The sequence below is a fragment of the Manis javanica genome, chromosome 6 (assembly GCF_040802235.1).
Source record: "Manis javanica isolate MJ-LG chromosome 6, MJ_LKY, whole genome shotgun sequence".
NCBI lineage: Eukaryota > Metazoa > Chordata > Mammalia > Pholidota > Manidae > Manis > Manis javanica.
The window spans coordinates 101,929,323-101,953,839 of record NC_133161.1 but is presented as its reverse complement, the minus strand read 5'-3'; the positions used below and the strand labels follow the sequence as shown (position 1 = coordinate 101,953,839).

At 41.4% G+C, this 24,517-nt stretch overlaps 1 protein-coding gene across 1 annotated transcript; it reads left to right on the top strand.

The window, feature by feature from the left end:
- The first annotated feature begins 13,972 nt into the window (after positions 1-13,972).
- LOC140850108 (akirin-1-like) lies at positions 13,973-24,307 on the top strand. The gene is made up of 2 exons (XM_073239892.1): positions 13,973-14,336; positions 22,816-24,307. The coding sequence occupies exons 1-2, from the start codon at positions 13,973-13,975 to the stop codon at positions 22,896-22,898; spliced, it is 447 nt and encodes a 148-aa protein (XP_073095993.1). The 3' UTR covers positions 22,899-24,307.
- Positions 24,308-24,517: the final 210 nt, after the last annotated feature.

The window sequence follows — 24,517 nt, the reverse complement described above, 5'->3', positions numbered from 1 at the left end:
GTGAGCAATAAGAGCCTCACTACTCAGAAATGGGGCTTAGAGAGCCAGAAAGGGCAGATGCAGTGTCCTGGTGAGCAATTGCATGGCTCATTCAGTTTCTGGCCAAGGTTTAGCCCACAGGGGCACAAATAAAAAACCTCACTAGGCAGGCAGAGTAGGAACCTGCCTCAGGAGGGAACCCCCACAGGTGCCACTAGGACTGAGACTTCCCATGGGAGGATTCTGGCTCTGCTGGCCCTGGAAATTGTGGCTTTAAGTCATCTGAAGTTTCTCTGATAGAAAAATCTGTGGGGTGAAGATCAGGACGGGGGACCTGCTGAGGGGCAAGAGAGAAGCCCACCAAGCACAGCTTGCTCCCCAGAGAAATCCTCTTGATGGGGCCATTCCTGAAATACTTTCACCTGCTTGGGCAGAACACTTACAGAGAAGGAAACTGAAGCTCAGAAAACATGACCTGCAGAGATGACACAGCTGACGACGCCAGAGCCAGGCCAGGTGTGCCTACTGCCTGCCCCCTGCTACTCCCTGGGTCCTTAGTGGCCAACAGGCAGCAGGGCTGGGTGTGGGATCCCCAGGGAATGTGGCAGTGGCCCCGGGGGGTTCTTTGCCAGACACCACATTGGGACATCTCCCCTGACATAGATTTCCAAGGCCAGGGGCTTCTGGGGTGAATGTGGTGCACATTCCCTGGCTGGGAGGGTGTACTCTCTCTTCTTGACTTCCTCATTTATACCAGATTTTCTTTATTCAGCAAGAACTACTTTGATCATTTAAAAAATAGGTATGGACAGTCGCTATGAGGCCTACACACCTGCTGGAGGAGGGACAAGCTCTCAGTTGAATGGAGCCCAAGGGCTCCTGGTTTCCTGTGTCCCTGGTTCCTGTGAACTGACAGCTTTCACTTCCGGCTCTGGGCGCCAGCATGGCTCCTGAAGCACAGGGCACCTCCCAGTGATTTCAGCTCACTGCCCGTTTTCCAGGGGCTCCTGCCTGAGGCGGCTGCCTTTCTGGTGTGATCTGCTCCAGAACAGCTGCTTCAACTGTGGTGGGGATGGTGGGAACTGCACACCTGCCCTCTCGCTGAGGATGACCTGCTACCTGGATGAATCTCTGGGACATCACTGGTTTCAGATTCAGCCACAGGACAGGTACTGGCAAAGAGGCCCACTACAGGGGTGGTTTGAATGTGACTCTGGAGTCAGGCAGACCCATACATGAATCCTAGCCATGAGGCTGGCCTCTGAGCTTCCTCATCGAAATCACTGGCTGAAGCACAACAGGGCCATTACAGGGTCATGGGAGCTAAAGGGGACACCTATGCATGCAGGCCACAGAGCCTGGCACACAGGAAGCCCCCAGGGAAAGCTAGCTGTCTCTGGAGTGATGATGATTGCTATCAATAAGGAAGCTCAATGATGTGATCCATGCCAATGGGCACCTAGGTGAGAGCTTTGGTCTGAAAAGACAAGAGCCTAGAGCCAGGGGTTGGGGCCGGAGCCCTGCATGAACGGCTGCATCATGTCGGGAAGGTTTCCCCTTCTCTGTATTTTTTTATTTTTTTGGTTATAAGTCTTTATTTATTTATTTATTTATTTTTATTTTTTGATTTTGGTATCATTAATCCACAATTACATGAGCAACATTATGGACTCCCCATTATCAAGTGCCCACCAATACCCCATTACAGTCACTGTCCATCAGCGTAGTAAGATCCTATAGAATCACTACTTGTCTTCTCTGTGTTATACTGCCTTCCCCGTGCCCTCCCCCTACATTATGTCTGCTAATCGTAATGCCCCTTTGTCCCCCTTATCCCTCCCTTGCCACCCACCCTCCCTAGCCCTTTTGTAACTTAGTCCGTTCTTGGGTTCTGTGAGTCTGTTGCTGTTTTGTTACTTCAGTTTTTTTCTCTGTTCTTATACTCCACAGATGAGTGAAATCATTTGGTACTTGTCTTTTTCTGCCTGGCTTATTTCACTGAGCATAATACCCTCCAGCTCCATCCATGTTATTGGAAATGGTAGGATTTGGTTTCTTCTTATGGCGGAATAATATTCCATTGTGTATACGTACCACATCTTCTTTATCCATTCATCTACTGATGGACACTTAGGTTGCTTCCATTTCTTGGCTATTGTAAATAGTGCTGCTATAAACATAGGGGTGCATCTGTCTTTTTGAAACTTGGTTGCTGCATTCTTAGGGGAAATTCCTAGAAGTGGAATTCCTGAGTCAAATGGTATTTCTATTTTGAGCATTTTGAGGAACCTCCATACTGCTTTCCACAATGGTTGAACTATTTTACATTCCCACCAGCAGTGTAGGAGGGTCCCCCTTTCTCCACATCCTCGCCAACATTTGTTGTTGTTTGTCTTTTGGGTACTGGCGATCCTGACTGGTCAGGTGATATCTCATTGTGGTTTTAATTTACATTTCTCTGATGATTAGCGATGTGGAGTGTGGTGGAATAATATTCCATTGTGTATACATACCACATCTTCTTTATCCATTCATCTACTGCTTTGGCTATTTGGGGTCTTTTGTCATTCCATATGAATTTTATCCATGGCTCCTTTATCGTATATTAATTGACCACATATGTTTGGGTTAATATACAGACTCTCTATTCTGTTCCACTGGTCTGTGGGTCTGTTCTTGTGCCAGTACCAAATTGTCTTGATTACTGTGGCTTTGTAGTAGAGCTTGAAGTTGGGGAGCAAGATCCCCCCCCACTTTATTCTTCCTTCTCAGGATTGCTTTGGCTATTTGGGGTCTTTGGTGGTTCCATATGAATTTTTGAACTATTTGTTCCAGTTCATTGAAGAATGCTGTTGGTAATTTGATAGGGATTGCATGGAATCTGTATATTGCTTTGGGCAGGATGGCTATTTTGACAATATTAATTCTTCCTAGCCAAGAGCATGGGATGAGTTTCCATTTGTTAGTGACCTCTTTAATTTCTCTTAAGAGTGTCTTGTAGTTTTCAGGGTATAGGTCTTTCACTTCCTTGGTTAGGTTTATTCCTAGGTATTTTATTCTTTTTGATGCAATTGTGAATGGAATTGTTTCCCTGATTTCTCTTTCTGCTAGTTCATCCTTAGTGTATAGGAAAGCAACAGGTTTCTTTGTATTAATTTTGTATCCTGCAAATTTCCTGAATTCAGATATTAGTTCTAGTAGTTTTGGAGTGGATTCTTTAAGGTTTTTTATGTACAATATCCTGTCATCTGCAGTGACAGTTTGACTTCTTATTTACCAATCTGGATGCCTTGTATTTCTTTGTTTTGTCTGATTTCCATGGCTAGGACCTCCAGTAATATGTTGAAAAAAAGTGGGGAGAGTGGGCATCCCTGTCTTGTTCCCGATCTTAGGTGAAAAGCTTTCAGCATCTCGCTGTTAAATATGATGTTGGCTGTGGGTTTGTCATATATGGCCTTTATTATGTTGAGATACTTCCCCTCTGTACTCATTTTGTTGAGAGTTTTTATCATGAACGGATGTTGAATTTTGTTGAATACTTTTTCTGCATCTATGGAGATGATCATGTGGTTTTTGTCCTTCTTTTTGTTGATGTGGTGGATGATGTTGATGGATTTCTGAATGTTGTACCATCCCTGCATCCTTGAGATGAATCCCACTTGATCATGGTGTATGATCCTCTTGATGTATTTTTGAATTCAGTTTGCTGATATCTTGTTGAGTATTTTTGCATCTACGTTCATCAGGGATATTGGTCTGTAATTTTTTTTTATGGGACCTTTTCCTGCTTTTGGTATTAGAGTGATGCTGGCTTCATAGAATGAGTTTGGAAGTATTCCCTCCTCTTTTATTTTTAGGAAAACTTTAAGGAGCATGGGTATTATGTTTTCTCTAAATATCTGATAAAATTCAGTAGTGACACCATCTGGTCCAGGGTTTTTGTTCTTGGGTAGTTTTTTGATTACCGCTTCAATTTCTTTGCTGTTAATTGGTCTGTTTAGATTTTCTGTTTCTTCCTGGGTTAGTCTTGGGAGGTTGTATTTTTCTAGAAAGTTGTCCACTTCTTCTAGGTTATCCAGTTTGGTAGATAAAGTTGTTCATAGTATTCTCTAATAATTCTTTGTATTTCTGTGGTGTCCATAGTGACTTTTCAATTCTCATTTCTGATTCTGTTTATGGGTGTAGATTCTCTTTTTGCTTAATAAGTCTGGCTAGGGGTTTATCTATTTTTGTTTATTTTCTCAAAGAACCTGTTCATGGTTTCATTAATTTTTTCTATTGTTTCATTCTTCTCAATTTTATTTATTCCTTCTCTCACCTTTATTATGTCCCTCTTTCTGCTGACTTTGGGCCTCATTTGTTCTTCTTTTTCCAATTTCAATAATTGTGACTTTAGACTATTCATTTGGGATTGTTCTTCCTTCTTTAAGTATGCCTGGATTGCTATATACTTTCCTCTTAGAACTGCCTTTGCTGCATCCCACAGAAGTTAGGGCATTGTGCTTTTGTTGTCATTTGTTTCCATATATTGCTTGATCTCTGTTTTTATTTGGTCATTGATCCATTGATTATTTAGGAGCATGTTGTTAAGCCTCCATGTGTTTGTAAGCCTTTTTGTTTTCTTTCTACAATTTATTTCTAGTTTTATACCTTTGTGGTCTGAGAAGTTGGATGGTAGAATTTTAATCTTTTGGAATTTACTGAGGCTCTTTTTGTGGCCTAGTATGTGGTCTATTCTGGAGAATGTTCCATGTGCACTTGAGAAGAATGTGTATCCTGCTGCTTTTGGGTGGAGAGTTCTGTAGATGTCTGTTAGGTACATCTGTTCTAGTATGTTGTTCAGTGCCTCTGTGTCCTTACTTATTTTCTGTCTGGTGGATCTGTCCTTTGGAGTGAGTGGTGTTTTGAAATCTCCTAAAATGAATGCATTGTGTTCCATTTCCTCCTTTAATTCTGTTAGCATTTGTTTCACATATTTCAGAGCACTTGTGTTGGGTTCATAGATAATTATAATGATTATATCCTCTTGTTGGACTGACCCTTTTATCATTATGTAATGTCCTTCTTTATCTCTTGTTATTTTCATTGTTTTGAAGTCTATTTTGTCTGATACAAGTACTGCAACACCTACTTTTTTCTCCCTATTGTTTGTATGAAATATATTTTTCCATCCCTTTACTTTTAGTCTGTGTATGTCTTTGGGTTTGAGGTGAGTCTCTTGTAAGCAGCATATAGATGGGTCTTGCTTTTTCATCCATTCCATTACTCTGTATCTTTTGATTGGTGCATTCAGTCCATTTACATTTAGGGTGATTATTGATAGATATGTACTTATTGCCATTGCAGGTTTTGGATTTGTGTTTACCAAAGGTTCAAGGGTAGTGTCTTTACTATCTAACCATGTAACTTAACTCTCTTATTACACTATTATAAACACAGTCTGATGATTCTTTATTTCTCTCCCTTCTTATTCTTCCTCCTCCATTCTTTATATATTAGGTGTTTTATTCTGTACTCTTTTGTGTTTCCTTTGACTGCTTTTGTGAATAGTTGGTTTTATTTTTTGCCTTTAGTTAGTATTTGGTTGGTCTGCCTTCTTTGCTCTGATTTTATTTTATCTGGTGACATCTATTTGGCCTTAGGAGTGCTTCCATCTCAAGCAGTCCCTTTAAAATATCCTGTAGAGGTGGTTTGTGAGAGGCAAATTCCCTCAACTTTGCTTGTTTGGGAATGGTTTAGTCCCACCTTCATATTTAAATGATAATCGTGCTGGATACAGTATCCTTGGTTCAAGGCCCTTCTGTTTCATTGTATTAAATATATCATGCCATTCTCTTCTGGCCTGTAAGGTTTCTGTTGAGAAGTCTGATGATAGCCTGATGGGTTTTCCTTTGTAGGTCTCTTTTTTCTCTCTTTGGCAGCCTTTAATGCTCTGTCCTTGTCTTTGATCTTTGCCATTATAATTATTATATGCCTTGGTGTTCTCCTTGAGTCCCTTGTGTTGGGAGATCTGTGGGCTTCCATAGTCTAAGAGAGTACTTCCTTCCCCAGCTTAGGGAAGTTTTCAGCAATTATTTCTTCAAAGATACTTTCTATCCCTTTTTCTCTCTCTTCTTCTTCTGGTGCCCTTATATTGCAAATATTGTTCCATGTGGATTGGTCACACAGTTCTCTTAATATTCTTTCTTTCCTAAAGATCCTTTTATCTCTCTCTTCCTCAGCTTCTCTCTTTCCCTGTTCTCTGATTCCTATTCCATTAACAGTCTCTTGCACCTCTTCCCGTCTGCTCTTAAGTCCTTCTGCTGATAGATTCATTTCTCCCTCCAGACTTCATCCCTTAGCTCTTGCATATTTCTCTGCAGCTCCATCAGCATGGTTATGATTTGTATTTTAAAGTCTTTTTCAGGAAGATTGGTTATACCTATCTCACCAGGCCCTCTCTCTGTGTTTGTCTGAGTGATTTTTGTCTGGACCAGATTCTTCTGCCTTTTCATGGCACTAGAAGTGATAGTCGGCAAGTAGTGTGTGTGTCAGCTGGGAGAACAAAGTCCAATCCTGCTTGCCGGTCGCCTTGCCCTTCTCTGCTGCCTGTCCTGGTTACCTGCACACCAGGAGCAGTCTCTGGGATGATCTCTTGAGCTGCCATTGGTGGGGCAGCCCTCAGGATAGCCTAGGGCACTGTGGGGAATTGCAAACATGCCGGGTGTGTTCTCCTGTGAGAACGGTGCCCCTTTGTGCCTTCTGGACCTCACTCGGACTTCCTCTGTCTGCCAGGCAGGTGTGCTCCAGTGGTAGCCTCTGGGTCTGTCCTGGTTAGCTGTGTGCTGGGAGAAGACTCTGTGTGCATGCTGTGGGCGGGGCTGCTCCCTGGTTGCTCTACAGCTGTGGCAGGTCAATCAGTTTACTTGCTGTGCCAGTGGGGGGCAATGAACAGCAGGGTGCTTATCACTGTGAGGGACTTCAAAGCTGCATTGCCACCCAGAACATCAGGGTGCCTCAAGTTCCTTAAGATTCCCAGCCTCCTGGGCTGAGTGTGCCAGGATGACTTTGTCCACCTGTTAAACCCTTGTCCCTTTAAGACTTTTAAGGTGCTGGCTTTTCTTTTGTCCCAGGGGATCCAGTTTTGGACCCGCTCACAGTCTCTATCTCAGATTTTACTTTTCCGTTTCTCTATTATCCAGTACACCAAGCAATGTATGTCTGTGCTCCCGGTGCAGATTACTAGGGCTGGTTATTTAGTAGTCCTGTGCTTCCACTCCCTCCCACTCTGATTCTTTTCCTCTCACCGGTGAGCTGGGGTTGGGGGAGTGCTCAGGTTCCGCGAAGTCACGGCTTTGTATCTTATCCTTTTCGTGAGATGCTGAGTTCTTGCAGATGTAGATGTAGCCTGGCTGTTGTACTGTATCTTCTGGGCTCTCTTTTAGGAATAGTTGTATTTGTTGTATTTTCAAAAATACATATGGTTTTGCAGGAGATTTCCACCTCCCTACTCATGCTACCATCATGAGCCATCTCTCTCTCTCTCTCTCTCTCTCTCTCTCTCTCTCTCTCTCTCTCTCTCTCTCTCTCTGTATTTGTAAAGTGAAGAGCTAGGAGCAAGTGATCGCTAGACACCTAGTGTTCTGGGATGGTGTTTCTCCAGCCCAAAGATCTCTGATGCTTGTGTCAGCCAGAATCCCAGGGGACAGACAACTACTCAGATGAGTGACTTGAGGAAAATTTAGAACATGGATTGTTTACCAGAGGGATTTAATGGTTTAAGGAAAGTAGGTCCAGACCAGTAACGAGGAGCACGTGACCACCCCTTGGTCTAATGGGCCAGGCAAGAACCAGTTACCCCAAGCCAGCAAGAGTTCTGGGCATTCAGAGGGTGTGAGTTTGCAGAGAAACACAGCTGCTGCCAAGCCACCCGCTGCTGGGGACGAGCAACACCCCAAACTCTCTGCCCTCCTGTCTCATCCAATGCTTTCCATTGTCCAAACCGCACAGAGAGCCCAGGACAAGGGAACCGGATGCCACCCCATAATGGTCAGCCTCCATGGCAGAGAGCAAGTGCGGAGAGCGAGAAGGACATTCTGGAAGGATGTGCATCCCTATGACTAATGAGGAAAGGCAAAGAAACAAAAGTTCAACACCATATCATAATAGTGGTGTTTCAGAGGGGGCAGCTTGCTTTGGATGAGTGACACTAGTGAATATCTGAATTCAGTGTGCATTTGTGATGCTTCCAAGTGAAATAAGGCTTAATCTTTCTCTGTAGCCATTGGAGGTTTGCCACTTCCTCTGACATTATTATGACCGAGGAAATGTGCATCCATGACTCTCATTTAACAAATGTTAAAGTAATTATTCACTTCCCTTCCTAAATAATTCATGTGGCCAAGAAGCTCAAAGCTGCCCCAAGTTTACCTTGCATTTAATAAGCTTGTCTGACTGTGAAGATGAAAAGGTAGAGTAGAGGCTCATATTTTAATCATGTTTTGGCAAGCTACTTTATTCCTGTCCTTAAGGGCCTGAAACGAGCCAACTCCAAGGAAAAACAAATATTTAAGAAATTGGACAATATGATGAATTGCTGATTTATAACAATGGATAGTGATGTGCAATTTTCAGGGACCCAGAGGGGACAGGTGAGAAGATGCCGCAGCCTGAGTTAGGCACCAGTTCCCAACTAGTGATTGCAGTCCGTGTAACAAACCAGTTTTGGAAGCCTTAGGAAAGTTGGAGAAGGAACAGGGAGGAGAACAAGTCTCGAGCAAAATCAGAAATAAATGGGCATGAATAGGGCTGTATCCTTCCTCTCCTTAAATTCAACAACCCCTGAGGGCTGATATGTGCCAGGCAGTGGGCTACATGTTGGATAATCAGCCATGTCAGAGCCACGGCTCTTCCTCATAAGGTTGCTCAGCCTTGTGGGGTGAGGTGGGACAAGTGAGGGATGAGGTGGGACATGTTACCATATGTACACAAGGGCTGGTCCCAAACCACAGCCAGGGAGCCAAGAAAGCTTCCTGGAGGAGGTGACATCTGAGTTGATAACCAAGGAATGAGGAGTTAGCTAGTCATTCTAGACAGTGAGAAAGTGTGCAGTAAAGCCAGGGAAAACAAAGCCAGGAGGAAATTTCAGAATGTGGCTTCAGAGGAAAACAATGGAATGCTTTGCAGCTTTATAAGCCACAAACATGGATCATGGGGTCCTGGGGAGGCACTGAAGAATCTTCCAGTGGGTAGAACCAAGATTAATTCACAAACATCACTTTGACTACAGAGTGGCTGATGGATCAGAGAGAAGCAAGAGTGGAGGGAGAAGAAAACCGATTAGGAGGTGAGCATTAACAGTCAATGTGAGCAGGGAGGCAGAATTGGTAGTTTACCTGGGTGGGGGGAGCCAATAGGGTGTCCCTGGCTATGTACAGGACGGAGCTCATGCTGAGTTCTGAAAAGTGTCAGAGACTGAAAACAGGCACCAGTTCCCCCAGATACCCCATACATGACCCACAGAGGAACTGAGCATAACCAGAGACATTGTGAATGAAGTATGTTAAACTGAGGACCCATGAGATTTCCCATCATTCATATAAAATCAACAACACAATTGTAGATTATATTGTGTTTTCTATTATTACAGTTTTTTAAATTGTAACTATGACTGGGGAGCTTTTCCTGCATCCCAAATATTCCAACCATAAATGAGTGTAAGATGGTGCCATGCCATCCATCACAGGGGCCAGAAAACCCAAAGGCTTCTCTCCCTCATTCTCATGGCCCATCCATCATGTAAATGTTCTGTTTTGTCTCATAAAAGCCAAGAATACCTTCCATCTGTCCATTTTTTCTTCCCTTCCACTGCCAACTTTGTAAATATCCATATGCAATTGGGTTTATTTCCAGATTTCATCTTCTGTTTTATTGTCTGTCTATGTATGTTTTAGTCAGTCTTACTAAACATTCTTGTGTTTTAATATGTGGAAGGACTAGCCCACCAACATTGCTCTTTATTTTCAGGATTTCCTGACTAGTCTAGATCATTTACTCTTCCAAATCAATTTTAAGATCAACTTGCTTAATCTCAGGGGAAAAAATGGCATTTGTTATTGAGATAACAATGAATTTTACATTAAACTTGAGAAAATGGACATAATAAACATACATGTAGATATGTATTTAAATGGATATCCACTTGTCCAGGTCAATTTTTGTCTTGTGGTTTTCCTATGAAGGGTTTTGGACATGTTTCACTAGGTTTATCCTAGATATTCTATTAAAATTTTGCTGTTATAATTACATCTATTTGCTATTTCATCATATCTACTAAGATTCTTGTTTGTATATATGAAGATGATTGATGCAAACTTATAAATCTTTTTAGCAGTAATTTCCGTCAATTGTTTTTTCAGAGTACAGTGATGTCACTTGTAAATAGAGATCATTGTATCTCTTCCTTTCCAATTCTTATGCTTCTAATAGCATTGCTTTTGTGCCTCCAATACAACATTTGGTAGTAGTAGATATAGTAGGCATCTTTGCCCTTTACTTGGTAGAAATGCCTTAAAGATTCCCCATGAAATATGAAGCTGGCTTTTGATATGAGTTATATACATCTTAGTTAAGAAAGTATCTATTCATTCTGTTTTATTAAGTTTTTGAAATGATAAATTAGTATTGAATTTTGTTAAATACCTTCTCAATCTGTTGAGTTAATAGGATTTTTATACTTAGATCCATTAATATATTGAATTATATTAATAGATTACCTAGTATTGAACCACTTGCATTTCTGGAACAAGCACCATTCAGTCATATTTAAATAAGATATTGGATTCTATTTACCATAATTTTATTTAATATTTTGCATTGATATTCACATGTGAGATTGGGCTATAGTTACTTCATATTGTATTTGCCCAGCTTGGGTACATTATCATACTTACTTCACATCCTGCCTTTTTAAGCCTCTGGAATGTTTCAGGTAGCACTGCAATTAACTGATTTTTAATAATTTGATAAAATTTTCCTAAGAAATCAACTGGTCACTGGGCTCATTTGTAAAGAAGTATTTTTACTGTTTTCTCTATTTCTTCTATGGAATCGGTCTGATTACCATTTCTGTCTCTATGAGGATCAGCTTTGGTAAGTTATGCTTTCTTAGAAACTTACCTATTTAAGTTCTCAAATTTATTTGCAGAACATTGTGATAAATGTGTGATTTAAAAAACTGTCCTCTCTTTTAGTGATTATTTTCTGATTGTCATCTTTTATTTTGAGCACTTATGCTGCTTTATTTCCTTCATTTATTTTATTAAGCTGGCTAATGGCTTGTCAATTTTGATGCTGTTGTTTTCAGAGAGGTATATAATTTCTTATTAAATTCTATCATGGATTTTCCCCCTAAACCTAGATTATGATGTCTTGTGTTTCTATTATTGCTATTTTCTAGAACTTCTTAAATTTGGTTTTGTATTTCTCCTTTGATCAAAGAGTTAACAGCCAATAGGGGCTTAATGAAATCATTCCTGACAGAAAGAAAACAAATAGGGTGAGCCTTGTAATTGCCCAGGCTTACTGCTTTGAGCTGGTTTCTAAATTGTTGGAGAGACTTTAAAAATGTATTGTTAACTTTTATGTTATTGTATTATGATCATAAATCCTGTTAGTATTATTTTATTTTTTGAAACTACTTAAGAATTTTTTTTAGAGTGTACTAAATTATGTGAATTTTTAAGGCCCACTTGCACTTGAAAGGAAAGTGTATTCTCTATAGTCTGGTTTCAGAGTCCCATGTGTACCTATAAAACATAATCTACAGAGACTTGTGGCAAAAAAGATGATTTATTAGGAAGGCAAGGTGGAAACCTCCTCCCATATACACCCACCAAGGAAGCAACTACCTCAAAAACAACTCACCCTGGACACGCTATGAAGACTTCCGAACAGACCATATACACCTGGTGAAGAAGAGAAGACCACAGAGAGAAGGGTGAAGTGGCAGAGCCACAACTGAGTGGGACCCAAGCCCTTCCCCCATCCCAGCCCACAAGCGGGAGGGAGAGGAGCAGAGCAGGCAGGGGATAAGCATGTGAAAACTGCACACCTGGCCCTGGAGATCTTCTCTGGGAACACAAGTCCACATTACACTGGACTTTATTGATTAACAGGACAGGACATGAGGGAGGGTTGGAGCACTCTGAGAAGCTGAGACTACTGCCACTTGTGGAGGACAGGCATGCTCCACTGGTCCCACTGAGACCCAACACAGAGGCAGCAGTTTGAAAGATTTAACAGCAGCAGGAAGGTTACCAGAGGCTGGGGGTTGATTGGAGCTATCTTCACAGGAGAAAGGGAAGGTTGACATCACTTCTTCAGCCCTCCCTCAAACCAACTGGTTGGGCATTCATGGGAGCCCCAAACACTCTATCTGCTTTGATGGCAACTCATCCCTGAGGCATTTATCTGCTCACCAACCTGCCTGCCTTCCCAGCCCCCTGGGCCCAGCAGTTAGATTTTGCTGGCTGGCAGGTGGAAGGAGGCTTTCCCAGTTTTCCTGGCCAACTAGGGAGGCACCTGCAGGAGCCAACTCCAAATGCTCCTTCCTTTTTCTTGGCAGTCCACCCCACACTGTGGTCTCCTACCCCACCCACCCAGTCGGCCCAGCAGCACTGCCATCACTGCCAGCCCCACCCAACAATCCCAACAGAAGCACTGCTACATGTCCCACAAAGGGCCTCTGCTGACAGAGACCAACCACTGCTGGCAGACAGACAGAAAGGTGGCCCTGCCCACAGCCCACCACCAGCAACTGCACCTCAGCTATAAAAGAAAACTAGGCACAGATGAGAAAAGTGTCAAGCTTCTGGGCACCACAGGACCCCTTCTTCATAAAGCCATTATTCTCTAGACCAGAAGGCACAGCAGATTTATCTAATACAGAGGAAGAAACAGAAAAACCAGACAAAATGAGGAGGCAGAAGAATATGTTACAAACAAAAGAACAGGTAAGATACCATAAAGAGGGCTAAATAATATAGAGATACCCAATGATCTTCAGAAAAGTATTGACTATCTCAGGGAGAATGCCAAAAAAGTGATACAGGACCTGAAGAAGAGCCACTCAGAGCTGAAGAGCACAGTAACTGAAATGAAACATACAATGGAGAGAATGAATAGATTGCTGCAAGTAGAGGAGACAGCAAATGAGATGGAAATTAGAGAACAGGAAAACAGCAAAGCTGAGGAACAAAGAGAAAAAAGAATCTCTAAAAACCAGAGGATGCTGAGAGCTGTGTATGACTCCAAATGAAACAACACATGCTTAGTAGGGGTACCAGGGGGAGAAAAGAGTGAGAAAGGAGTAGAAGTTCTCTTTGAAGAAGTCATTGCTGAAAATGTCCCAAATCTGGGGAAGTAAATAGACACCTAGGTTCTGGAAGTGCAGAGAACCACTAACAAAAGGAACCCTAGTAAGATAACACAAAGACATATAATAATTAAAATAATTAAAATGACAAAGATTAAGGATAAAGAGAGGGTATTAAAAGCAGCTAGACAAGGGCAAAAGATTGCTTACATCTTATAAGTATTACTTATATACCCATAAGGCAGTCAGCAGACTTCTCAGCAGAAACTTTACAGGCCAAAAGGGACTGGCATGAAATATTTAATGTATTGAAATAGAAGGACTTTCAACCAACACCCTCTACCCAGCAAGGCTATCATTGAGAAGTGAAGAAGAGATAAGAAGTTTCCCAGATAAATAAAAGTTAAAAGAATTCACCATCACTAAATGGATCTTATAGGATATGAAGGGACTTCTATAGATGAAGTGTTCTTAAGCCTCAATATTTTCCATCACTGAAAATAAACTCATAGTAAAGATAGTAGAACAATTACTAATTAAGCAAGTATGAGGTTAAAAAAAGAAAAAAAAGGACGGGGAGCCGGAGGTTGGGCTGCAGTTGCTCCCGCATCTGCTCCTGTTCCCTGGCCCTTGAGCAACATGGCATGCGGGGCGACATTGAAGTGGCCCATGGAGTTCGAGGCGGTGCTGCTGAGCCCTGGGTCCCCTAAGTGGCGGCACTGTGCCCCCCTTCCCGGCCCCACTCCGGGCCTCAGGCCCCTGGACGCTGAGCCGCCGCTGCCGCTGCTCCAGACGCAGACCCCACCGCTGTTTCTGCAGCAGCCCGCCCCACCTGGCAGGGAGCGGCGCCTCCCAACTCCGGAGCAAATTTGTCAGGACATAAAGCAAGAATACAGTCATTATCAGAGGTGGAGACATTTAGAAGTTGTTCTTAATCAAAGTGAAGCTTGTACTTCAGAAAGTCAGCCTCACTCCTCAGCACTCACAGCACCAAGTTCTCCAGGTTCCTCCTGGCTGAAGAAGGACCAGCTCATCTTTACCCTCTGACAAGTTGGAATAATATGTGAGCATCTCTTAAAAGACTATGAAGGGGGTGGAGCCAGGATGGCGGTGTGAGTAGAGCAGAGGAACTCTCCTCCCAAAACCACATAGAATTATGAAAATATAACAAAGACAACTTCCTAAAATAGAGACCAGAGGACACAGGACAACATCCAGACCACATCCACACCTGTGAGAACCCAGCGCCTTGCGAAGGGGGTAAGATACAAGCCCCGGCCCGGTGGGACACGAGCGCCCCTCCCCCCAGCTCCCAGGGGGTGTAAAGAAACCCCGGCTCCTGGGGGGTGGCGTGGTTTTTTTCTTTTTTTTTGGCGAGTGCTTTCTGGAAGCCTTAAAGGGACAGGGACCCCAATACTAGGGAAACAGGGCAGTAAGACCGGTGAGCAGGTGCCTGAGACCAGCGCCTGAGGACAAAGAAAATCACGCGTATTTCCCTTTTTTTTTTGGTGAGTGCTTTTTGGAAGCCTTAAAGGGACAGGGACCCCAATACTAGGGAAACAGGGCAGCAAGACTGGTGAGCGGGTGCCTGAGACTGGCGCCTGAGGACAAAGAAAATCGCACATTTTTCCCTTTTGTTTTGGCGAGTGCTTTTTGGAAGCCTTAAAGGGACAGGGACCCCAATACTAGGGAAACAGAGCAGCAAGACCGGTGAGTGGGTGCCTGAGACCGGCGCCTGAGGACAAACAATATCGCGCGTTTCTCCCATTTTTTTGGGGGGGGGGAGTGCTTTTTGGAAGTTTTAAAGGGACAGGGACCCCAATACTAGGGAAACAAGGCAGCAAGACCAGTGAGCAGGTGCCTGAGACCAGCGCCTGAGGACAAAGAAAATCATGCATTTTTTCCTTTTTTTTTTTTTTTCCTCTTTCGTTGTTGCTGTTGTTGTTTTGGTTTGGAGAGTGCTTTTTGGAAGTCTTAAAGGGGCAGGACAGGACACTTAGCCCAGAGGCAGGAAATCTGGGTATCTCTGGGTACTCTAACCCCGTGGGCAACAGGGAGCACAGAGGCCCATTACAGAGATAAATAGCTTCCCAGCCACTCCTCCTCCAACAGGGCTCCACCATTTTGGAGGAGAAGTCCCAGCCAGGCCACGCCCACAGCAACAGCAGATATAAACTCCATGGCAACTGGGCAGGTAGCAGAAGCCCTGTCTGCGCACAGCTGCCAAGCATAAGCCACTAGAGGTCGCTATTCTCCCAGGAGAGGAAGGACACAAACCAACAAGAAGGGAAGCTCTTCCAGCAGTCACTCGTACCAGCTCTGCAAACTATCTCTATCACCATGAAAAGGCAAAACTACAGGCAGACAAAGATCACAGAGAAAACACCTGAGAAGGAGACAGACCTAACCAGTCCTCCTGAAAAAGAATTCAAAATAAAAATCATGAACATGCTGACAGAGATGCAGAGAAAAATGCAAGAGCAATGGGATGAAGTCCGGAGGGAGATCACAGATGTCAGGAAGGAGATCACAGAAGTGAAACAATCCCTGGAAAGAATTATAAGCAGAATGGATAAGATGCAAGAGGCCATTGAAGGAATAGAAACCAGAGAACAGAAACGTATAGAAGCTGACACAGAGAGAGATAAAAGGATCTCCAGGAATGAAACAACACTAAGAGAACTATGTGACCAAACCAAAAGGAGTAATATTTGTATTATAGGGGTACCAGAAGAAGAAGAAAGAGGAAAAGGGATAGAAAGTCTCTTTGAAGAAATAATTGCTGAAAACTTCCCCAAACTGGGAGAGGAAATAATCAAACAGACCACAGAAATACACAGAACCCCCAACAGAAAGGATCCAAGGAGGACAACACCAAGACACATAATAATTAAAATGGCAAGGATCAAGGACAAGGAAAGAGTTTTAAAGGCAGCTAGAGAGAAATAGGTCACCTATAAAGGAAAACCCATCAGGCTAACATCAGACTTCTTGACAGAAACCCTACAGGCTAGAAGAGAATGGCATGATATATTTAATGCAATGAAACAGAAGGGCCTTGAACCAAGGATACTGTATCCAGCACGACTATCATTTACATATGATGGCGGGATTGAACAATTCCCAGACAAGCAAAAGCTGAGGGAATTTGCTTCCCACAAACCACCTCTACAGGGCATCTTACAGGGACTACTCTAGATGGGAGCACTCCTAAAAAGAGAACAGAACAAAACACGCAACATATGAAGAATGGAGGAGGAGGAATAAGAAGGGAGAGAAGAAAATAATCTCCAGACAGTGTATATAACAGCTCAATAAGCGAGCTAAGTTAGGCAGTAAGATACTTAAGAAGCTAACCTTGAACCTTTGGTAACCACGAATTTAAAGCCTGCAATGGCAATAAGAACATATCTCTCAATAGTCACCCTAAATGTAAATGGACTTAATGCACCAATCAAAAGACACAGAGTAATAGAATGGGTAAAAAAGCAAGACCCATTTTTATGCTGCTTACAAGAAACTCACCTCAAACCCAAAGACAAGCACAGACTAAAAGTCAAAGGATGGAAAAACATATTTCAGGCAAACAACAGTGAGAAGAAAGCAGGGATTGCAGTACTAATATCAGACAAAATAGACTTCAAAACAAAGAAAAGTAACAAGAGATAAAGAAGGACACTACTTAATGATAAAGGGCTCAGTCCAACAAGAGGATATAACCATTCTAAATATATATGCACCCAACACAGGAGTACCAGCATTTGTGAAACAAATACTAACAGAACTAAAGAGGGAAATAGACTGCAATGCATTCACCTTAGGAGACTTCAACACACCACTCACCCCAAAGGATAGATCCACCGGGCAGAAAATAAGTAAGGACACACAGGCATTGAACAACACACTAGAACAGATGGACCTAACAGACATCTATAGAACTCTACATCCAAAAGCAACAGGATATAAATTCTTCTCAAGTGCACATGGGACATTCTCCAGAATAGACCACATACTAGCTCACAAAAAGAGCCTCAGTAAATTCCAAAATATTGAAATGCTACCAACCAACTTTTCAGACCACAAAGGTATAAAACTAGAAATAAATTCTACAAAGAAAACAAAAAGGCTCACAAACACATGGAGGCTTAACAACATGCTTCTAAATAATCAATGGATCAATGAACAAATGAAAATAGAGATCAAGGAATATATAGAAACAAATGACAACAACAACACAAAGCCCCAACTTCTGTGGGATGCAGCGAAAGCAGTCTTAAGAGGAAAGTATATAGTGATCCAGGCACACCTGAAGAAGGAAGAGCAATCCCAAATGAATAGTCTAACATCACAACTACTGAAACTGGAAAAAGAAGAACAAATGAGGCCTAAAGTCAGCAGAAGGAGGGACATAATAAAGATCAGAGAAGAAATAAACAAAATTGAGAAGAATAAAACAATAGCAAAAATCAACAAAACCAAGAGCTGGTTCTTTGAGAAAATAAACAAAATAGATAAGCCTCTAGCCAAACTTATTAAGAGAAAAAGAGAATCAACACAAATCAACATAATCAGAAATGAGAATGGAAAAATCACAACAGACGCCACAGAAATACAAAGAATTATTAAAGACTACTATGAAAACCTATATGCCAACAAGCTGGAAAACCTAGAAGAAATGGACAGCTTCCTAGAAAAATACAACCTCCCAAGACTGACCAAGGAAGAAACACAAAAGTTAAACAAACCAATTACGAGCAAAGAAATTGAAATGGTAATCAAAAAACTACCCAAGAACAAAACTCCGGGGCTGGACGGATTTACCTCGGAATTTTATCAGACACACAGAGAAGACATAATACCCATTCTCCTTAAAGTGTTCCAAAAAATAGAAGAGGAGGAATACTCCCAAACTCATTCTATGAAGCCATACTCCCAAACTCATTCTATGAATACCAAAACCAGGCAAAGACCCCACCAAAAAAGAAAATTACAGACCAATATCCCTGATGAATGTAGATGCAAAAGTACTCAATAAAATATTAGCAAACAGAATTCAACAGTATATCAAAGGGATCAGACACCATGACCAAGTGGGATTCATCCCAGGGATGCAAGGATGGTACAACATTCGAAAATTCATCAACATCATCCACCACATCAACAAAAAGAAAGACAAAAACCACATGATCATCTCCATAGACGCTGAAAAAACATTTGACAAAATTCAACATCCATTCATGATAAAAACTCTCAGCAAAATGGGAATAGAGGGCAAGTACCTCAACATAATAAAGGCCATATGTGATAAACCCACAGCCAGCATTATACTGAACAGCGAGAAGCTGAAAGCATTTCCTCTGAGATTGGGAACCAGACAGGGATGCCCACTCTCCCCACTGTTATTTAACATACTACTGGAGGTCCTAGCCACAGCAATCAGACAAAACAAAGAAATACAAGGAATCCAGATTGGTAAAGAAGAAGTTAAACTGTCACTATTTGCAGATGATATGATACTGTACATAAAAAACCCTAAAGACTCCACTCCAAAAATATTAGAACTGATATTGGAATACAGCAAGGTTGCAGGATACAAAATTAACACACAGAAATCTGTAGCTTTCCTATACACTAACAATGAACAAATAGAAAGAGAAATCAGGAAAACAATTCCATTCACAATTGCATCAAAAAGAATAAAATACCTAGGAATAAACCTAACCAAAGAAGTGAAAGACTTATACTCTGAAAACTACAAGTCACTCTTAAGAGAAATTAAAGGGGACACTAACAAATGGAAACTCATCCCCTGCTCGCGGCTAGGAACAATTAATATCGTCAAAATGGCCATCCTGCCTAAAGCAATATACAGATTTGATGCAATCCCTATCAAATTACCAGCAACATTCTTCAATGAACTGGAACAAATAATTCAAAAATTCATATGAAAACACCAAAGACCCCGAATAGCCAAAGCAATCCTGAGAAAGAAGAATAAAGTAGGGGGTATCTCACTCCCCAACTTCAAGCTCTACTACAAAGCCATAGTAATCAAGACAATTTGGTACTGGCACAAGAACAGAGCCACAGACCAGTGGAACAGATTAGAGACTCTAGAAATTAACCCAAACATATATGGTCAATTAATATTTGACAAAGGAGCCATGGACATACAATGGTAAAATGACAGTCTCTTCAACAGATGGTGCTGGCAAAACTGGACAGCTACATGTAGGAGAATGAAACTAGACCATTGTCTAACCCCATATACAAAGGTAAACTCAAAATGGATCAAAGACCTGAATGTAAGTCATGAAACCATTAAACTCTTGGAAAAAAACATAGGCAAAAACCTCTTAGACATAAACATGAGTGACCTCTTCTTGAACATATCTCCCCGGGCAAGGAAAACAACAGCAAAAATGAGCAAGTGGGACTACATTAAGCTGAAAAGTTTCTGTACAGTGAAAGACACCATCAATAGAACAAAAAGGAACCCTACAGTATGGGAGAATATATTTGAAAATGACAGATCCGATAAAGGCTTGACGTCCAGAATATATAAAGAGCTCACACGCCTCAACAAACTAAAAGCAAATAACCCAATTAAAAAATGGGCATAGGAACTGAACAGACGGTTCTCTTAAATAGAAATACAGAACAGATGGCCGACAGACACATGAAAAGATGCTCCACATCGCTAATTATCAGAGAAATACAAATTAAAACTACAATGAGGTATCACCTCACACCAGTAAGGATAGCTGCCATCCAAAAGACAAACAACAACAAATGTTGGCAAGGCTGTGGAGAAAGGGGAACCCTCCTACACTGCTGGTGGGAATGTAAATTAGTTCAACCATTGTGGAAAGCAGTATGGAGGTTCATCAAAATGCTCAAAACAGACCTACCATTTGACCCAGGAATTCCACTCCTAGGAATTTACCCTAAGAACACAGCAATCAAGTTTGAGAAAGACAGATGCACCCCTATGTTTATTCGCAGTGCTATTTACAATAGCCAAGAATTGGAAGCAACCTAAATGTCCATTGGTAGATGAATGGATAAAGAAGATGTGGTACATATACACAATGGAATACTACTTAGCCATAAGAAGAGGAAAAATCCTACCATTTGCAGCAACATGGATGGAGCTGGAGAGTATTATGCTCAGTGAAATAAGCCAAGCGGAGAAAGAGAAATACCAAATGATTTCAGTCATCTGACGAGTATAAGAACAAAGGAAAAACTGAAGGAACAAAACAGCAGCGGAACTACAGAACCCAAAAATGGACTAACAGGTACCAAAGGGAAAGGAACTGGGGAGGATGGGTGGGCAGGGGTGGGTAAGGGGGGGGGGAAGAAGAAGGGTGGTAGTAAGATTAGCATGCATAGGGGGGAGGGAGAAAGGGGACGGAGGGCTGTACAACACAGAGAGGACAAGTAGTGATTCTACATTTTGCTATGCTAATGGACAGTGACCGTGATGTGGTTTTTAGGGGGGAGCTGATATAGGGGAGAGCATAGTAAACATAGTATTCTTCATGTAAGTGTAGATTAACGATTAAAAAAAAAAGAAAGAAAGAAAAGGGGATTACTCCTTGATAGGATAAAACAATTGGTAAATCAAAGATTAATGCATGCTTTAAATATCCTTAATGTTGATCACTTAAAGGGTGTCAGATGATCAGCTATGGAGGTACTCTTTTCTGATAATATTCCTTTCTCTTAATAAAAATAAATAAAAAAAAATATCAGTTCCTGTATGCTGACCTCCAATGAGTTCTACACAGTGGTATAGAGGGCATGTCAAAGTGTGGGCAAAGGGTCTGTTTGTTTCTACGCAGAAGATCAAGGCCTAGCATGGCTACCCAGAAAATGAACTAAGATACGATATGAGGAGGAGCTTCCGGCATCAGCACTCTCTGGAGGACTCGTGCCGGGGGATGATTATCAAAAAGCCTCCACAGGGATCCGGGTGATGCTGCGGTTGTGGCTGCATCCACCCCACCATTTCCTGGACTTGCCATTGGAATGAGGAGGGAGATGTCTAGGCTGGCATGTGCATACAGTGAGACAACGAATTTGACCAGATGTGTACTGTTGGAACTCAGTCAGGAGTTGGGAGGGGTCCAAGTTGTAGTGCTCCAAAATCTTACGACTATAGACTATCTAAGGTTAAAAGAACATATGGGATGTGAACAGATCCCAGAAATGGGTTGCTTTAATTTGTCTGACTTCTCTCAGACTGTTCAAGTACAGTTGGACAATATCCATCATATTATAGACTAATTTTCACAAATGCCTAGGGTGCCTAAATGGTTTTCTTGGCTTCACTGGAGATGGATGGTAATTATAGATTTGCTTTGTTTATGTCACCGTATTCCTATTATGTTAATATGTGTGCGCAAGTTAGTTAGTAGTTTAAAACCTATACATACTTAAGGTACTCTACAAGAAGATATGTCAAAGAAATAATCAATCCTCCCATGTTTTCTTCCATATGCTACCTCTACAGCTTTTCTTCTTCCTTCCTAATTACAACCCTTAAATAGAATTCGTGCCTCATATCGAATTTACCGAGTATCATAATTCCTCCAAGTGGTAAAGATACCTTGAGACAAGTGCTGGGCATAGAAGCCACAGGGCATAGATCTGCAGAGAAGTAAAAAGCTAACCTTTTCAAACAATATGGCTTCTCTCTCACTTACCAACTTTACATTTCCCTGTATGGCCCCGGAAGATGACTGGTTAGCCAGAGACGGGTAAGATTCCTCAAGGGAGGAACAACCTAAGACAGGCACAGTCGCAGGGGGGCCATCAGGTGAGAAATTGGGGAACAGCAGTGGTGAAGCTTAGAACCTCACCTCCCCCCCCCCCCCGTGTTGAGAAAAAGCTTCTGCATCCATGGATGTTTTATTGCCCTTGTCTAGCTCGGATTAGCACATAGTCTACAGGCACACACCTGATCATCTACAATTGCTCTCTTACAACACTAAACTATGTTTTCTACCTTTATCTTGCATCTACCTACCACTTCAGCAGTTTACTAAAAATAAAAATAATAATAATAATAAAGGGAGAAATGTAGGATCCACATATAAATCAAGTATAATAATCAAACAAATATTCATATTTGACCTGATTGTTTATAGTTCATAATGCGTGATCAAAACCGAAAGTTTCTGTGATGAATGCCCTTGTACTGTTCACCATGTAAGAACTTATTCACTATGTAAGAATTCATTCACCATGTAAGAACTTGTTCGTTATGCTTCAGAAGATTGGAGACTGAAGAGAACTAGGCTTGAGATGGATTAATGACTGTGCATTGAGCATTGACCCCCCCTATATAGAATTTTATTGTTGTTAACAACCATTTGGTTGATAAATATGAGAGATGCCCTCTCAAAAAAAAAAAAAAGACTATGTAGACAAAATTTGGGAGGAGTATGAGGTGATCCTCAATAGCAAACTAGCAGAACAATATGAATCTTTTGTGAAATTCACACATGATCAGATTATGCGACGATATGGGACAAGGCCAACAAGCTATGTGTCCTGAAGCTTTCTTTTGCATATCTGGGTACCAGGTTTGACCTCAAGAGATGGCTGCTGTACACTTTTTGCAACTGGTTTGATACCACATTTCAGCTCCAACTTTGCATCCTGAGAACACTTAAATGTTTCTGCAGGTCCATTTTATACAACTTGAAAGACCTTTAAACTTCTGGTTGCCACAAGCGTATCTTTCTTTTCTGCTCATCCAATAAACAGCTGTGCCCTACTGTGAGATTTTCCAAACAAAAATATCTGGAGCAGCAGTTTAGCAAATATGCCCTCAGGTGCACTCAACAAATGGAGTTTCCCCAAGCACAATTCTGTAAGAAGTGTGTGTGAGTGTGTGTGTATATGTGTGTGTGTGTTTTAAGTTATTATTTGTATTGTGGAAATTTTTTTGATCTTGGGGTATTCTGGCTGTGAATTTGATGCACCACAGTTATGGTTAAAAACATTTGGTTGGTCTACCGAAGATCATTAATGTTTTGTGACCATATAATTTGTAACAGTGGATCATTTTATGTGTAGATATTATTGTTAAATACAGGGACTGCTTCCAGGCACAGAATATGAATCATAAGTTAGGATGGATATTATGTGATTATGATGACATAGCAAAGGTCTCTGGTCCTAGGTCTACAAATACTGTGGTGAGGAATTAGGATGAACTGGAGACAGGCCATTTGAAACATGGACTCTGTCTAGCCGTGTCACAAAAATACTTTGACTCCAAGCCTTAAAATACCCATGTGGAGTCTGTGCTCACTTCATTCACACAAAGAGCTCCCTGGACACTGAACCTCTAAAAATAAAGTCTCCCCTGGAGCAGGAGCATCAGGGTTTGCTTGGGAGCATAACAGGTGAGCAGAGGTCTGGGCCAAGCCCTGGCAGCACTGCTACTTAGGAGGAGCCACTTCACCTTTGTATTGGTTATTAAATAGAATTCGGATCCTTGGTCAGGGTTCCCCCAAATTCTAAGAGGTGTCCATGATCAACTGCTTGAGCTTTGTTTTGGCAACCCCCTGCCCAAAGTTGCTCACAGACTGTTCTTCACCTTGTTTCCAAAGCTGAAGAACAGAAAATGGCCTCTGTTTTGAGGAGGTGGTAATTAAGTATACATTTATTTTTTACTGTGACTTGTTCAGGACCACATTTTACAAAATGCTTTGTTTTCTTTATTATTGTTTCTGGAAAGGAAAGTCATATTAAAATTGTTTTAGTTTGAATATAGAATAGTTTTATTAATTAGGGCTTATTTTGAAAAAATTCTGAGTTGAATTCTAATGTATGCCAATACCTTCCAAAGTAAGGTAATATTCAGAGACAGTTGTTCTGATCAAATGGCTTAGAGAATTTCTGAAATATTCACAGATTTCTTATTAATGAATGTCTTTGACTTAAATCTAACCAAAAACTGCAATATTATTCTTTGTACATTTTCATTATATAGTGTTAACAAGCTTAGTTGCAAACAAATAAAATACTTAAGCTAAAAAAAAAAGTAATATTCAACTATATACAAAATCAGTCAAAGGATACAAAAAATGCAGATCATGATATCTAATACATAAAGTCTGGAGGAAGAAAAAGAACAAAAAAGTACTTTTAAACTGTGTTTGAAAT